This window comes from Amphiura filiformis, chromosome 16 (genome assembly GCF_039555335.1).
Source record: "Amphiura filiformis chromosome 16, Afil_fr2py, whole genome shotgun sequence".
Classification (NCBI taxonomy): domain Eukaryota; kingdom Metazoa; phylum Echinodermata; class Ophiuroidea; order Amphilepidida; family Amphiuridae; genus Amphiura; species Amphiura filiformis.
This window is the reverse complement of record NC_092643.1, coordinates 2027633-2044949: the sequence shown is the minus strand read 5'-3', so window position 1 is coordinate 2044949 and position 17317 is coordinate 2027633. Positions and strand designations below refer to the sequence as shown.

The 17317-nt window shown below is 38.1% G+C and overlaps 1 protein-coding gene across 1 annotated transcript in view; it reads left to right on the top strand.

Annotated features, from left to right (window-relative positions):
- The first annotated feature begins 267 nt into the window (after window positions 1-267).
- The window catches only part of LOC140135454 (mitofusin-2-like), a 31216-nt gene continuing 14166 nt past the window's right edge, over window positions 268-17317 (top strand). Inside the window, exons 1-7 of the mRNA XM_072156948.1 lie at window positions 268-456; window positions 2085-2199; window positions 3341-3500; window positions 4936-5057; window positions 8266-8488; window positions 10020-10145; window positions 12142-12202. Of these exons, the coding sequence (XP_072013049.1) occupies window positions 297-456; window positions 2085-2199; window positions 3341-3500; window positions 4936-5057; window positions 8266-8488; window positions 10020-10145; window positions 12142-12202 (967 nt within the window). The 5' untranslated portion in view covers window positions 268-296. The remainder of the gene's footprint in view (window positions 457-2084; window positions 2200-3340; window positions 3501-4935; window positions 5058-8265; window positions 8489-10019; window positions 10146-12141; window positions 12203-17317) is intronic.

The following is a 17317-nucleotide window of genomic DNA, read 5'->3' as shown; positions in this document are numbered from 1 at the left end:
AAAGTTGTATTGTAAGTTGTAACTGTGAAAAGATCTGCAACTACTCCCTATCCCAAAAAACAAAACAAAACTTAGTTAAACCAGTTCCACTATTGAAACAATACACAAGCATGTGTTGGCTCACACATACATAAAGTTTAGGCTAAAAATGTCTCTAATATAAATGAAGTGACTTCACCTGTTTGTACAGGAAGTGAATATGATGCGGGTCACAGCCCCTGGTAATAATTAAAATATATAATAAGTTGACTTGGTATTTTTGTTTTTGCAGTGCTGGGCCGAGTTCAAGCAACAACATGGATATGGTTCATAGGTTTATTCGAGGAGCCACTCCAGCAGGACGATTTGTGAATGCGAGAACCAACATATGCAAAAACTTTCAAGATTTAATAGAACAGGTTATTCAGCCATGCTGTGAGGTGTCTGAAAACACTACAAGCCTTCCAAGAGAAACAGGTGAGTTCATTATTGTATTTCAGAGAATAATGCTGGCCTCATACTTTTCTGCAAGCGGAGCGGCATGCTGCTCAGCAGCAGCGGAATGCCTATGAAAGCCAAAGTTGCCACTCAGCATCACCAAAAATTTTGTTCTCAAACGTCAGAGCAGCACCGCTCCAGAGTTGACTTGATTAACTCCTAGCGATGCTGCCGCTTGGGCAAAGCGGTGGAGTGATCGATATATCGGCTTGCGACTGGTCACTGCTAGTGTTTCTAGTGCAACTATGCAGTGAAACAAAATCATCGTCAGACTGGCAAACGGCAGGAAAGTATAAAACCAGCATAAGATTTCTTGTGTTTGGTATAAATATGGATCTCAAGGTATTGTTGTGGAGCATAATTTACTCCTGAATTCCTGAAAAATACAGTACTAATTTTATTGGATTTAAAAATGGTATACTGTTTTGCGAAATGAAACATAGCTTGATCTTGATCCTTTAGAAAGTTCTAATTGGCTATAAAGTCCAATTATTTTCATACTTTTGCAATTTGAGTGGAAATAATAGGCCACAACATGCAATTTTGCATGATTTTTGCTGAACCATGAAATGGTATCAGCCGATATAAGTGGAAAGAGGTCTGATTTAATACAGCATGAAGAAAAGCTTATACTTTGAACTTCTAATCATTAATCAAGAAACTCTGATGTGATGTAGGCTAGTCCTGCTTAATCGGAGTACAGCATCCAGATCCAGATCCTGTGGTTAAGGTCTTGTAAACCTGAGGTCTTGGGTTCAATTCCCGAGCAGGATCACTTTTCTGTTTCCTCCTTGAAAGCCATAATGTACAATCTTTTTAAATGTCCAGAAACAGTTCCTGATAGTTGTTACTACTGTTGCTATATTTAATTCTCGGACACAAAAGCAAAGAGAGCATCCACAACCATTCCACACGCATAAGACGCTGTGAACTACGCACAACTCAAAAAATACATATAACAAATCATGCTACGCAATGTTTTTACTGGGCTGCTGGTCACTAAAGGTTGAAGCTTTTGCGAAGTATGCACACGTAAGTGACACAACGCTCAGCACGTACACTTTCTTCTGAGAATTAGAAATAGCAACAGTAACATTTTTTTAATAATTTTTGGCAAAGAATAACAAAAATAAGATTTGACCAAAATCATAAAATGTATTATATTAATATTATATTACCGTATTCGTCCGAGTATAGTCCCACGTTCGAGTATAATCCCACCCCCCATTTTTCAAAAAATTTCAGAAATTGTAAAAAAAAAAAAAAATTGAATTTGAATGCATTTTGAAATCATTAATAGAGTATGACATGAAAACAAAGTATCAATTTTCATATTAAAAATACAAAATATCTTGAAATTTTTTTATTTATTTTTTTTATTTTTTAGGTCAACCATGAATGATCCTAGCATATAGGTCTAGGTCCAGGGACACTCCATTTTTTTTTTTTTTTTTTTTTTTTTGAAATTGAGTATAATCCCACCCCCAATTGTGAAAAATTTTCACATAAAAAACGGGTGGGACTATACTCGGACCAATACGGTAATAAGAAATAATGACAGCGAATCTGTTAAAACCATTTTTAACATGTCATTTTTTTATTTGTAGTTCATGATGATGAGCTGAAAGCCTTCCAGATGCAACTGAATGAGTGTCGACAGAAAACTCTAGCCATTATGCCCATACTACAAAGAGACAAGATGAAAGCTGTTGTATTTGGATGGTAAGTTTGACAAAATATCAAAATCAGTTGGAATCAAGCACAGAGGACTACAGAGCGCGTACCACCAGTCAAAGTCTCCGCCTCATCCGATAATGAGGGCCGATTGTTCCATGAAATGCGACAGGCGAGACTGCTACGCAATTACAGTATATTTTCATGGTCTATCGCGTAATTGCGAAAGCACGCATAACGCTCTATCGCGTATACGTGAAGGCACGCAGCGCTGGCGTGATTGTTTGACACGGCACGATCGAACAATCGGCCCTCATGAATATCGCGAGAACTGGTAGCATACAATACACGGGACTTTGACTGGTGGTACTTTCTCTGTTTATCTCTTTCCTCTATGGAATCAAGTGTTTTAATTATGCAGTCAACATCAAGAAGTCATAATGATACAACGTTGCTGCAAAAAATGCAATCCGAACCTATTGTATTAATCTTGAAGTAAAGTGGATGAAAGTTCTGTGGGAGGAGCTAGTCATGCATTATAAGTTGGGCACAATTGATGTTACATAGTGTTAAAAATATCAAAAAAACAAACAAACATTTTAATCTAAATGCCTGCAACATTGCCTGTATACATTTTGCAAACCTGATATTATAAGGATATCAAAAGTTCATAAAATCAGGGCAAGAAGCTTTAAAATGAACCCTAACACCCATAAATACCACAAAATACCACGATGAAAACCACTGCGCATGCGTGAATCCCAGGGTCTGCGATGACGCAATCGCCAAGTGTTAAATGCTCACGGAATTGCTGCCCGGGGCAGCGTTACCCATGTAGCTACTGGTCCGTGATCGTGTGCTTGGCATGCGGGGGGTCAAAGGTTCGAATCCCAGGGGTGCCAAGTGACTTCTTTCTTCATCTTCTTTTCTTTTTCGTATCTTCTTTAACTTCCGATATCAAAAAGCAGGGTTTGGTGTTAGGGTTAAAGAAATATTGAATGAAGAGACACAATCCTCATTTTTATAGTACCAACTTAGGGCACATGACCAGCTACTAAATTATCCATTTAATGACATCACTGTACATGTGTTGTCTTGTCATGTGCAATGAAATACATATGGAATAACACACCCTATATTGACCACTCCTTCAATCGTCGTCATCATTCCTTTTATCATTGATTTACAGTACTAGTAGCGGTAAATCAACTCTCATCAATGCTATGCTAGACGACGATGTTCTTCCTACCAGCATGGGAGTATGCTCATCATGTTTGGTGCAAATAGAAGGATGTGATGGGGAGGACTCATTCTTGACTTTACCAGATGGAACACAGAGAAGTGTACAAGTAAGTAGATGTTATGTTATATCATGGCAGGGTAGAAACTGAGACAGAATTAAAAAGACTAGTTTGCGTCTGACATCATTGTCAATCAAACTCCCCACAACGCTTGATCGGTACTTAGGGCATAAAAGGAAGGTTGATTCATCTGGGGCCGATTGGAGAAAAGGAATCTTGAAATTGACAAAAAAACTTTTGTAGGCATTTTTGACATGGTACTTGTAGGAAAAAAAGTTTCCTATTACTAAGACCTAACTTTTGAGATGGTTTGTATATTTGAAGGTGTAAGATGAACCTTAAGGCACGCTGTTTTACTGCCGCGTTCAGGCACTCGGTCATCACCAACAGTCGTAAACAACTGTGCTCGAGTTTGATTGATAGATGACATCAGACACAAGTTAGTCTTTTTAATTTTGTCTTTGATTATAATAGGTTGCTTTGTTTTGTTAATGCCATGGGTACTACAGGCCAAATTTCAAAGAATTATTTTGATTGGTTGCAGGGAAGGCTATATCATGTATTGAGCCAATCAGAGATATGGTAAGAAAAGGTCAGTATAGCTGAAGAGGGTTTAGATCTTTAAAAAAATTGTTAAGCAATCTAAAAGCTCTATTTTGATTGGTTACTCAGATGATTATATCATGTAAATAACCAATCAGGGGCTCTCTGAGAAAGAGATTGGTGCCCTTAGTGTTAAGGGGGTACTACACCCCCTGGCCAATTTGGTGCCTATTTTTGTATTTTTTCTCAAAAATTATAGCATATTTGATCCAAGTAAGATATGTATATTATAGGGGCAAGGACTACAACTACTGCACTGAAAATTCAGCAACTCAAGGCAAGTAGTTATTGATTTATTGATCAAATACTGGTTTTCCCTCATTTTTGACTGTAACTCCACAACTGTTGTCTGTGCTGAAATAAAATTTCCAGTGCAGTAGTTGTAGTCCTTGCCCCTATAATATACATATCTTACTTGTCACCAATGCACTATAATTTTTGAGAAAAATGCAAAAATAGGCACAACATTTGGCAGGGGTGTAGTACCCCCTTAAGGGCAGGATATGAGAAGACACATTTTGTCCACATCCACATTTGACATTCGTTGATACTTAAAAACACTAAGATATATTATTTCACTTGAAACTGTTAAAATACAACTTTTTAATATTTCCTCCCACTTTTCATTTAAAAATCACTATTTTACTTTTTCCAACTCTAAAAAGTCACATGGCTCAACACAGCTAAAGCAAATTGGCAGGAAAATATGAACGAATGCAAAATATTGTGATATAAAAAATAGAGTCTACTTTCAAGTGTGATTGTGTGTTTGCCCAAACTATAAAATTGATTAGTATAATAACTGGTATCAAAAGTTGCAATGATTTGTTGTTGTAATGCATTTAACTTTGGTAACATTAATCTTTCATTTGCTACACAGGATTTGGAAGAACTTGGTAGTGAATTAGAAGATATACACTTAGGAGCAGGGGAAACAGCAATTGTGTACTGGCCAAAATCAAAATGTGAATTATTAAGTAATGATATACAGATAGTGGACAGGTAGGTCAAATAGGACAGTGTGTTAATTTGTCTTAGGCCCAAAAAGGTATGCCTCAAAGCTGCTGCATACATTCATTTAACAGCGTGCATTCATTTTGCATTTTATTTCTATTTATTACAGCATGGCACACTGGTTAAGGTCTTTGCCTTTGGTGCGAACGGTCCCGGGTTCAATTCCCCACAGGACCCCAAAAAAAATCTCCGCTCTCCCCGTGGTTCATCTGGTAATGGCGGAGCAGATGATCCATGATACAAGACCTTGTTACAGTCGGTTCCGATCAGGGTAACGCCCGATTGTTGGCTACACTTATCTGTCTTGTAAAATTGCCCCGACCAGCTATCTACGGCGACCCCCTTCACCAGGTCACTTGTGCCTGGCCGAAGTTTCGTCAGCATTATCTCCTAGATTTCAGCTGTTAATACCTAGAGCATAAAAAAAATAATGGGATTTAAAGTTATATGTGACCTGATCTGGTCGATGGAAGCCAAAAGCGGCAAATTTGAAATTGAGATTAAGGCAAAAATATGGAGTAGAAAAACAATGAATTACATAAGAAAATAGACATTAAAAAACTTCAGAACCAAGTATGCTAGACCTTAAGTGTTTCAGTAATGTTTATATAAACATAACTCAATTTTCGAAAATGCCTCCTTTGGCCTTCATTTACCAGATCGTGTCACATATTATCACTTTTTTACCTGTTGTTTACAACAAATAAGGTAGAGCGCATACATATATCAACAGCGTAAGTGACGGTATGAATTGCTCTGCGGAGAATGTGTTGTGCTTTACTGCATTTCAGATGCATTTAGGGTACATTCCAGTTAAATCCATTTGAGAAATTATATGGGGGTAAGTGTAAATGTTAAGGGCAAAAATCACTTGGAATGACGGGTGGCTATGTAAGTAACCAGCCCAGTCACTTTTGAATTATGGATGGTGGAGGCAGTAGAAAATAATATGTGACACAATCAAGGGAAATGAGTCAGATGTTGCTAATATTGATTTTGAGATATTGGCAAAGAAAGTGTTAAAATTCTTTTGTTGCACAGCCGCTATCGGCGCTGTGCATTCTTTTTTCCGCGTTCTTTCTTTCTTTCAACTTCTTTCTGTCAACATCATTAAATCAGCCATCGTAGCCACATGCTTTCAGCCATGTTGATCATAGTTGGTCACTAGGACTATTGGGTGGTGCCACAGATGTCACATGATGAACTTCCGATCAAATGTCATCCACTTCCGGTCAGTGGCCAAAAGCGTGATTTTCACTAAAATGCTACTCCTCCCACATATAACATAGCATCGTGACGTCACTTGCACACATACATCACCTATAGCCAGTGTCTAAAAGTCCTTCACAGAATTGGGATCAAAGGTCATTAAGGTAGTATGAACGGCTAATCAAGCTTGCAGCAAAATAGCCACAATAGCAAATTGGAATTGTGTATTAATTTAAAACTTAAAACAAACTAAAGATAAGTCTTCACTCCACCTATTTTTAGAGTTTCATAAAAATTTTACCATTTCTTATGTATTTCTTTATTTTTTGAAAATTCCCTAAATTTTTCCACATTATAATTTTTTTTGCCTACATGGAGTGTGCTATGGTTTCTAAACTTTCAGGGATGGTGTATAAGCTTAATATCTAAATTCTCTCGCCAGCTTTTTTGGATAAAGTGTTTAATTTTTTAGAAAATTAATTTTTAAATTTTTGATTTTAGGGAAATTTAGAAACACTTATAACTTAAAATAGAAACACTTAATTAAAAAAAGCTGGCGAGAGAATTTTCTAAATTTGATTACCTTTCATATGACACCTTGTTTGTTGAAATTGGACCTATAGTTAGCTCCAAAAAAATTCTAGAATTTAGGTAATTTAGTGTTTCTAGAAAAAGTCAAGAAAATTGAAAAAAGTACTAACATTACCATTTTATATCTCCTTTGTTAAGGTCAATATCTTGGAAAAAATGGCTGTCCTTTATTAAGTAGTATATTTGCAATAAAATAAATTAAAAACCAGATTTATGCAGTGGGTATAAAGGGGAGAAAATTACATTTAAACAAATTACTTGTTTTCAAAAATTAAGCCGATTTGAAGAACTTGGCAACATGCCAAAAACACGGCGTGTGCAAAGTCTATGGGGTTTTCCAATCACAAAAAATTACATAAGTCAAAAACGCTCTTTTGGAAAAAAAAAAAATTAAAAATTGGCAGGTGAGTTTTTTCTCACCCATCTCCACATTCTGTATCATTTTAAAGCAAATCTGAGCATGACACCGTAGCCGTTCATACTACCTTAAGGGGTCACTTCCGGTAAAAGTCTGAAAGATTTGTAAAAAATATTCAAAAAATCACTGTCTTTACATATTACATAGCAGAGAGTCGCCATTAGCACACATGCATCGCTACTAGCTAGGGTCTTTAGGATGCCTACAGTTTTGGGGTCAAAGGTCATTAAGGGGTTACTTCCGGTCAAAAATCAAAATTATCAAAAAAGTTTAAAATTTTTTATCTCAAAATGTAAACAGACCAGAGTAATATAATCATCATACATGAATTAGTGTTACCTGATGTATGCATGGTATTTTTATTTTTGGGGTCAAAGGTCATTAAGGGGTCACTTCCTGTTTTTAGCTAAATAACTTTAAGAATTTTTATCTCGACAATTAAACAAAGTAGAATTTTTTATTTAAAATTGGAACAATGCATTTTGTTGGTGTACATAAGGTTTTTTTTTCATTGAGGTCAAAGGTCATTAAAGGGGTCAAAAGGTCAATCATAAATTTTAAAAAAAAATCAAAATCCATGTATAAGTTCCGATTAAGCTGAAATTCACTAGGAATATTCCTTATGACATCCTAAGCACTATGTAATATTTTTATGGGTCAAAGGTAATTAAGGGATCACTTCCGGTTCTCACAGATTCGGGGTCATAACTCATTTGTCACTGCTGGCTGTGCATGCTCGCAGTCGCAGGCGAACGCAATCAGATCTCGTTTTATATTGTTTTTAGCGATTGATAAATTGACGTAACTTCACGAAGAAAAGTCGTATCAACATGGGGTTTTCAGTTTCTGAAAGCTCTAAATGTCATCCTTAGAAACCTGTGTAAAACTCATTTTCGACCAGGGCCGACATGTAACTCATTCCCCTTGATCATATCACATATATATAATATCAGTATACTTTTCCTTTGACATTCCTAGGCCTGGCATCAGCAGTAACCCTGAGGTGGATAAGATAGTCAACGACAAGTGTAGCGATGCGGATGTTCACATATTTGTGGTAGACTCTGTGGCTTCCATAACGACAGAATCTAGAGAATACTTCATGAGTGTTGCTAAGAAACTCTCTAAACCTAATATCTTCTTTGTTTACAACAAATGGGATGAGTCAGCTTACACTAAGAAACCTGAAAGGAATCAAAAGGTAAGGTTGGAGCCTGGGGGAGGGGGGTTCAAGTTTGGTTAGGGTGCTGAGATGCCGCTTAAAACCTGAAAGTGGATCCTTCACTATACCAATTTAGTCTTTCCAAACCTGGATCAGCTGCAATTAAACTAGTTAGCCACTAGAAGAGTGATGTCTCAATGCACAAATGTTTTATAAAATCCATCATGGTCTAGTTAACATGTGCTTTCCACCAAACATCAAGCTTCACCCAACCTCTTGAAGACCCCACAACCTACACTACCTTCCAGTCTTGGCTACCTGCAACACTTACAAATGCTTTTTGTGCGGACAATCCGAACTTGGAACAGGCTACCTGCAGAACCATGCTCCATGTTTTCCAAGCCATAACCCTGCCAGCAGTGAGCAATCTAGCAGCCCACTGCTATTCACCAAGTCATCTAATCTGCTCTCCGTTTTTTTTAATTTACACCGTTTGTTGTTCTGCACTCTGGAAATTTATGAGCATCATCACCTAACTCCTTGGATTAACTTAGCTTTGATAAGAGAACAACACTTGAAGACTGAAGAGTTGATTTTCCAAACCAATTTGTAAAAAATGACCATCCATATACCAAAATTGGACAAGGAAAGTGTCATTGATTAAATGGCTGAAAATGTGACCCATGTTTGCAGCATGTCACTGGACATGATTTAGCTTGTAAAGCACTAAGTTTGGCTGGACATTGACTACGTGTACATTATAATGGGCAATTGAGGAAACTGTAAAAGTTGTAATTTTCACAGCTCATTAATTTTCACACTCAATGCAGCTACCGTGAAAATAAAAAGGCACAAATACTGTTCTTTTTTAAGTATAGATCTATATAAGAAATCTCAAAATCAAGCAGTTAAAAAATGGTGCAAAGAATTATCTACTAATATGCTATAGTCGTATGCCTTCCGTGAGGCAGTAAAGTAAAATCAAATTTTGAGATTTTCTCACAAACTGCTCATTTTTGCAGGAATCTGTTAAGCTAGTTGGACTCCTTGCATCATTTCCTTTCTGAATGTATACTTTTATATACTTATCATCATTACATTTAGAGATACAATGAAAAAAAAAATCTACATTACTGCCTAGAAAAGCCATATAGACTATAACAGCTTTGGCTGCTCATAATATTGGACCTGCTAATTCTTTATGGCATGATAGCAGATAGTCGAACCAACAATAACAAAATACCATTCCATTTTATACTCTAATATGTGACACTATCTGGTCCATGGGGGCCAAAGGTGGCAAATTTGAAACTGAGATAAAGGTAAAAATATGGAGTAAAAAACAATAAAATACATAAGAAAATAGACATCAAAAAACATCATAACTTTAGAACCAAGTATGCTAGACCTTTGGTGTTTTCAGTAAATGATAGCCTATTTTATGTATTATAATGTAATAATTACAGTAACTCAATGTTCAAAATTGCCTCCTTTGGCCCCCATGGACCAGATCGTGTCACATATGAAGTTCATAATTTTCATACAATGTTGTGTTCTTTCTTTTTGCTAGGTTCGACAGCAGCATGTTAAAGCTGCCAAAGATTTGTTAAGAGAAGGACTCAATGCAGAAGTAGAAGAAGAATTTGATACAAAGAAAATATTTTTTGTGTCAGCAAGAGAAATTATATGGGGAAGTGTATGTTAAAGGCCAAATAAAACAAATAGATTTGTCTCATGTTCCCCACACGCATTTGATTTATGCTGCACGTTTGCTCAAGCAAAATTGTAGAAGTTGAATTATATTTTGTATTTTTTTTTTTACATTTGAATGAAATTTGGCCATAAATTGTCTGTAAAATCTATGTTCAATTTCAATTTTCTTTCTGATCACACCGTAACTCCGAATTGCAGCTAAACATAGCCTGAACACTTCTAAGGTCAGAATACCCAAAATTGGTGTTGTTCAATTTATAAAAATAAAAAAACACATACCCTATTGGATTTCAAACTCCCTTGGGACATGAGACAAATCTTTTTTTTTTTTTTACCTAAAGGCAAAAAATAACAACCTTGGATTGACATGTGGCTATTTAGGTAACCAGCTCAGTCACTTGCAACGATACATTTTTCTCCTTAAAATATGTGATTTCGGAAACTAAAATTTGTAAGCTGCTTAATTAAGTATTGGGAAGTGAAAAACTTTTTTTGTGTGTAACCTGCTTGAGTAGAGTATTGGGGGAACTGAAATAATGCCAAATTGGACTATTCCAGTTGAAAACCATACAACCCCTATGCAAGGCATTACCATTATCTCCCACACCATGCATGCACCTTTTGAGTATAAAGGCTTATTGTTGTATGTCCGATGTGTGCACTCATTGTGTAGAAATCAATGGGTCTCCTACGGGAAATGTTGACAGAAGCAAACATAGCTACTTTAAATCTGTACAGTCCATTGCTTTACATTTCATAACTTGCTGATTTCTGCATCATATTTAACATCACTGGTATCTCAAACAAAAGAAAACAACCTTTTGCACATTATAGCACATTATATCACTATGAAATCTTGACAATGAAAATCACACTGAAAAGCCTACCTCAACGCTGAAATGCGTTTTCCCATAGAAGGTCTACGCTGAAAAAAATTATCAGCAAATTTTCAGTGTATTTTTCAACAATCGGTGCTCTTGCTATAATGAGCAATGATTCTGGCTACTAATTTACATATCAATTGTGCCGATCGGCATCTATGGTAACCGTATGCAAATGATCATAAACTACTACCATATACGGGAGTGTGATCCACGCTGAAAATGCGCTGAAATTCTTCCACAAGCGCAGTGCAATCATTATATTTATTTTGATCAGAATATGATTCAACATGTTTAAGTACCACTTGACACTTCGTATTATCCCAATTGAAGCTAATTGATGTGCTATTTATAATGTACATAATCCGTGACCGTTATCCGTGACTGTTATCTGGGACCGTTATTTTGCCTAAAGTACTAGTTTGCTTTTATGTTTAAGTTTCCCTTGTTGGCGTCGGCACCTTGGCCTTTGTACTAGCTTTCAGTTTACGTTTATCCCTACAGGCCTAATTATAAATAGTGTTGGAAATCATTTTCAAATATAATGATTTTAGTAAGAAATATACTTGTTCGCCACGATGAGCCATTTATATAAGCCCCTGTTATTAAAAGTAAAACTATATTTTTACCCACCCTAGGCCTATAATTATTAGTTATTTGAACTTCGCCTATGGGGGAAAAAAGAAAATGTTTCTTGGCTGTAATTTACGGTTTGTAAAATTATGTGGTTTTCATCTCAATACTAAAGTTTGCGTGTACCCAGGCATCGAGACTGGGATCGAGACATTCTCAACCAGGGACTCGTGGAAGCATCAACACTACCCAGTCCAGTGATATAGGCGCAGGCCAGCCGCGAAACCCGGCCAGCTGATGACCTGTAGCGAGCCTAGATAGCGGCCCGATGCTAGCAGGCCAGATAGCCAAACTCTTCAGCTCGTTAGATATATTTTCGCCCTGGGTTTTCGCCGTGTTGAATCTCCACTCGTTGCACTCTAGGAATGCTAAAATTAAATGAAAGTAGTGTCTTAAAAGGTCCTATGATGATTCGATCCTTGAGCGTTGAACAAGTAATTTGTATTCGATCGACACATCGTGTAGGTCTACCGCTTTAAAATCAACAAGAAGTTCAACTTGAAACATCAAGGGAATCAAGTTGAAGGTAAATTTATTTTGAGATTATAGACGTACTTCATGTGCAAGAATTTATCACAAGACTTGTAATTTTATAGGCCTATCTTGCACATTTCTTACCTGATTTATATTGCGTGTATTGCTTTAAATCATTTCAAGACATAATTTTTGTTCAGCAGTGTTTTTCGTACTTTTTGCACATGTTCCCACTACATTTTTTTACAATCGTCCGATGACGGCATTTTTCTTGTCAGATACTTGTCATGCTTGTTCTCCATCTCATCATGACAACACATGCACATGGTATAGGGTCATTAGTTTATCTTTTCCATTTTTCAAAGACCCTAGAGTGAATGTTGCATCGTATTTCCATTTTAAAACGTAGGCTAAGTCATCGTTTTATCTTTGGTATTAGGCTATATCCTGTCAAAAAATGGACCCGTAAAGTCGACTGATGATGATGAAAGTCTATGGATCAGTGATCCTTTGCGCGATCCATCCATGGACATTGCCCTGCACTGCAGCTCGCCTGCCCGATGCCTACCATGAGCCAAAACATCATCTTTCTTGTTGCTATTAAACCTCACACGAAGCCTATCGGAGATATCAGTGAAAATCAGGGTGAAGGCAGCCTTTCGCCTTCGGGCTGGTGTTCGCATCTCTAATATTCTGGCTGACCACACTAGAAAATTCAATTCAATGAACACAACCTTGACGACATAGATCCCGCCAGCGATCAGCGCGGCGGGGCGGCGGGCCCGCCATGGAATCCCAGTTCGGGCCCAGTTCACTATCTGATTCAGGTACAAAATGGCTTGAAATTTTGAAATATACCCGGGAGCGAGTACACCAGGCCTCGCTTGCAGTACATGTACAATTTAGTATTTAGCACCATGGCATGGCAACAGCTGATTTTCTCTGGAATATTGCCAACAAGCCCATATCATCGGTACATTACCATATGTATGAGTTGTAACCATGGTAACGCCGGGCGGTGGTCTTTGTGGTCGATGTCCATACCATTGGTACGTCTACGTGTACCATGCATGGAGTTGTAACCATGGTAACGCCGGGCGGTGATCTTTGTGGTCGATGTCTGGTATATCATGGGTTTACATTACAAACAACCCTGAGCGTACAACCAATCACAGTGTGGAAAACGAGTTCATATCACTATTATCAGGGGCTGTGCAATAGTTATGAGCAGCGGTGGGGACAAAGAATTGGGGTGGGGACAAAGAATTTTCGGATTCACTTTACTTCCAAGAATTTTTCCAACCCCATTAGAAATGTATGCCACCATAGGCGTAGATCCCGGGTGGGGATATATCCTCCCAATATTTTGCCATGGGGATGGTCCATACATTCATCCTCCCAGAGGCGTCGCGTCAAAGGGCGCGTGTCCCCCCATTGATTGCAAAATTTAGAAAATCCCATAGGAAAATGCCCAAAAAGGGCTTGTGCCCCCAATCAGGATTGGTGCCAATTTTTGCGAAATTATTCCACTTTTGCAACATCTTTTCACCAGTTCAGCTTTAATAAGGCACAATTTTTCATTTGTACCATAAACTTATTCTCTTGCCAAAAGGTGCTTGATTCACTATACTTTTTTCCAACCCCACCCCCCATGTCAAAAATAAATCTATGCCACTGCATGTTATACCATGGACGTACTAGCCTTTCCATGCTTTATACTGAATTCATACTCATTGCGCTCTAATTTGTCAAATTATTATTGGAGTAGCTATTAATTACGGGGAGGGGGAGGCAGGTAGCGTTGTTTCCCAACAATAATGCTGGCCAATATTTTAAATATTAAAATATCTAGTTGTACTACACATTGGTGTGTAGCCAGTTTTTCAGAACGGACGGAGGGGGGATGGCCACCGACTTGCTATATTTTTTGCCAACAGAACCCGATTTTGGGGGGCCCAGAGCTCAAGAATCTAACAAAAAAGGGAGGGAGATTGGGGTACAGAGGAAACTTTTCCAACAATTTTTAACAGCACGCCTATGGGGCTGGCATTTTCTTCGGAAGGAGGGGTCCAAATTTATAAAAAGTCAGCGCCAATAAAATTGCGACCCCCTATTTTGACAACAAATATTTAATAACTTCCCCCCCCCCCCTTCCCCCCTTAACATGCTTAAAACACACTATCTGTGGTCATCTTGTGACTCCCTATTCATTTTGGTCATCAAAAATTTTATGACCCCCCCCTTTTTTTTCCAAAAGTTTATGAGCCCCAGTTTATTTGGGACCTACCCTCTTCGAAGAAAATGCCAGCCCCTTATATACCAATATCTGTTTCCCTCCTCTCGCTGCTCCCCTCCCATAATTCCCAACACCGTGCGGATAAACATTTTGATATTGAATTTTAAAAGTCAATATCAAAATTATGTTTACACCAGGTTTACACGCACACCTGTCTTGTCGCCGTTCCGTCTGATTACCATGGTTACAGGCACATGGTCCACCCAACCGCTCTCCAATAATTATGATCATGATGATAGGTCATCAACGGGTCAAGTATGTTATTTACATCAGGGATGTGAGGCTACTCTCACATCCCTGGTACCATGCTCATCGAGTTGTAACTATGGTAACGCCGGGCGGTGGTCTTTGTGGTCAATGTGTACTGTGTACAGCCGTTGGGGAACAAGCTGTGGGAAGCAATTTTACATCAGGGACTGTGCAATAATTATGAGCCCGAGGGGGGGGGGGTAAGAATTTTTTGGCCAGCCGGAAGGAGGGGAAACCCAGGGGGAGGGGCGATATTTGGCAAGCCAAGGGGGGGGTGGCAAGCCAGGGGGGTTGGCACACATTTGTGGGGCGCCTTTTCAATAAAATAAAAATGCTCTAAAAACTGTTTTTTTTTGGGGTTTTTGCAAATTGGGATCCCAACAATTTTGGCATGTAAGGAGGGGGGCAAAGATTTGTTGGCAGGCGGTGGGGGCATTTTGGCACACCATTTGAAAACTTTTAACATTTTTATTTCATTAAAACCTGTTACTCGATTCATACTGCGCCTAATTGGTCAGATTGTTATTGGGGTATCAGATTTATGATATTAATGACGGGGTGGGGTGAGGCAGTCACGTTGTCACAGTTTCCCAACAATATTGCTGGCTAATAATATGTAATGTCAAGTTAATTTGTCTACACAGTGGCGTAGCAAGGGCCAGAGGGGGGGTGGGGCTCAACTTGTAATTTGGTGACAGAAGTTGTGAATTGTTGACCCCGATTTATGTTCCACAGCGCTCAAGAATCTAACAAGTGAGGGGGTCGGTATACTTGTATATTGGTATACCAATATATCCCACTCCCTCCCTCTCTCTGCCCCCCCGTAATTCCTGATACCGCGGATAAACGTTTTTTGTGCTTTTAAAAAAAATTTAGTCTTGGATCAGTTTTGACACTATTACAAGGGCACTTCGTGATCCACAGCCTTATCCCCCACTTTTCTCAAAAAGTTGACATTTTTATACCACTGGGGCTAAGGGCAGAGGGAGGCCATTTTGGCAGGCCGAGGGGGGGGTAATTTCAAAATTTTACCCCCCCTCCTCCGTGCTCATAATTATTGCACAGGCCCTTATGACTTTGGGCTTCAACTTCGTCAATACTGCTGTTTTCTTTGTCTTTTTGCCAAGTTTCATTTCAAAAATACCAAATGACAATTATTTAAAGGACTTATCCTTCACTTTTAAGCAATAAACAAATTTGTTTATACACTTTCGCTGGGATCACTGAATGGGACTAAGTGATAGTAAACAATGGTAAAGCTGTCATCCCTTACATAACGACGCAATCATCCATCATAAAAATTGAGCGTTTGCTGGGAATTTCCGTTCTTTTGAAGGAGCACCAGTGTGATACACTTTGAATGCGCGCGTCAGGTGGTTGTGGGCAATTGGTTTCACCATTCACAATACACCAAATGACCCTAGTGATCGACCCTTGGCATAAAATTACATTAAAAAATATAGAAATATGTGGCATTTTCCAATATTACTGATTTTATTAAAAAATTGATAATCTACATGTTAAATCATTGATCAACCTAAGTCTTCATGATCAAAACACTATAATTCTTTTTGCTTTTTTAAATTAATTTTTTGGCAGGCCGAAGGGGGGGGCAAGTAATTTTGCACACATTTAGGGACCACCTTTCAAATAACACGCTCTAGAAAGGCTTAGGAAAACACTACATAAACGTTAAAATATGCAAAGAATTTTTGACAGGCAGGGGGAAGCTTAAGCCATTTTGGCAGGCCGAGATAGAGGGGGGGAGGAAATAATTTGACAAATTTTACCCCCGTGCTCATAATGATTGCACAGGCCCTTTGACTTTGGGCTTCATCTTCGTCAATACTGCTGTTTTCTTTGTTGTTGTTTTTGCCAAGTTTCATTTCAAAAATACCAAATGACAATTTGAACTTATCCTTCACTTTTAAGCAATTTATAAACAATTTTAATTTGTTTACACTTTCGCTGGGATCACTGAATGGGACTAAGTGATAGTAAAGCTGTCATCCCTTACATAACGCGCAATCATCCATCATAAAAATTGAGCGTTTGCTGGGAATTTCCGTTCTCTTGAAGGAGCACCAGTGTGATACACTTTGAATGCGCGTCAGGTGGTTGTGGGCAATTGGTATCACCATTCACAATACACCAAATGACCCTAGTGATCGACCCTTGGCATAAAATTACATTAAAAAATATAGAAATATGTGGCATTTTCCAATATTACTGATTTTATTAAAAAATTGATAATCTACATGTTAAATCATTGATCGACCTAAGTCTTAATGATCAAAACACTATAATTCTTTTTGCTTTTTTAAATTAATTTTTTGGCAGGCCGAGGGGGGGCAAGTAATTTTTAGCACATTTAGGGACCACCTTTCAAATAACACGCTCTAGAAAGGCTTAGGAAAACACTACATAAGCGTTCAAATATGCAAAGAATTTTTGACAGGCAGGGGGGGCCATTTTGGCAGGCCGAGAGAGGGGGGGGGAATAATTTGACAAATTTACCCCCGATGCTCATAATTATTGCACAGGCCCTTTGACTTGACTTCAACCGTCAATACTGCTGTTTTCTTTGTTTTTTTTTGCTAAGTTTCATTTCAAAAATACCAA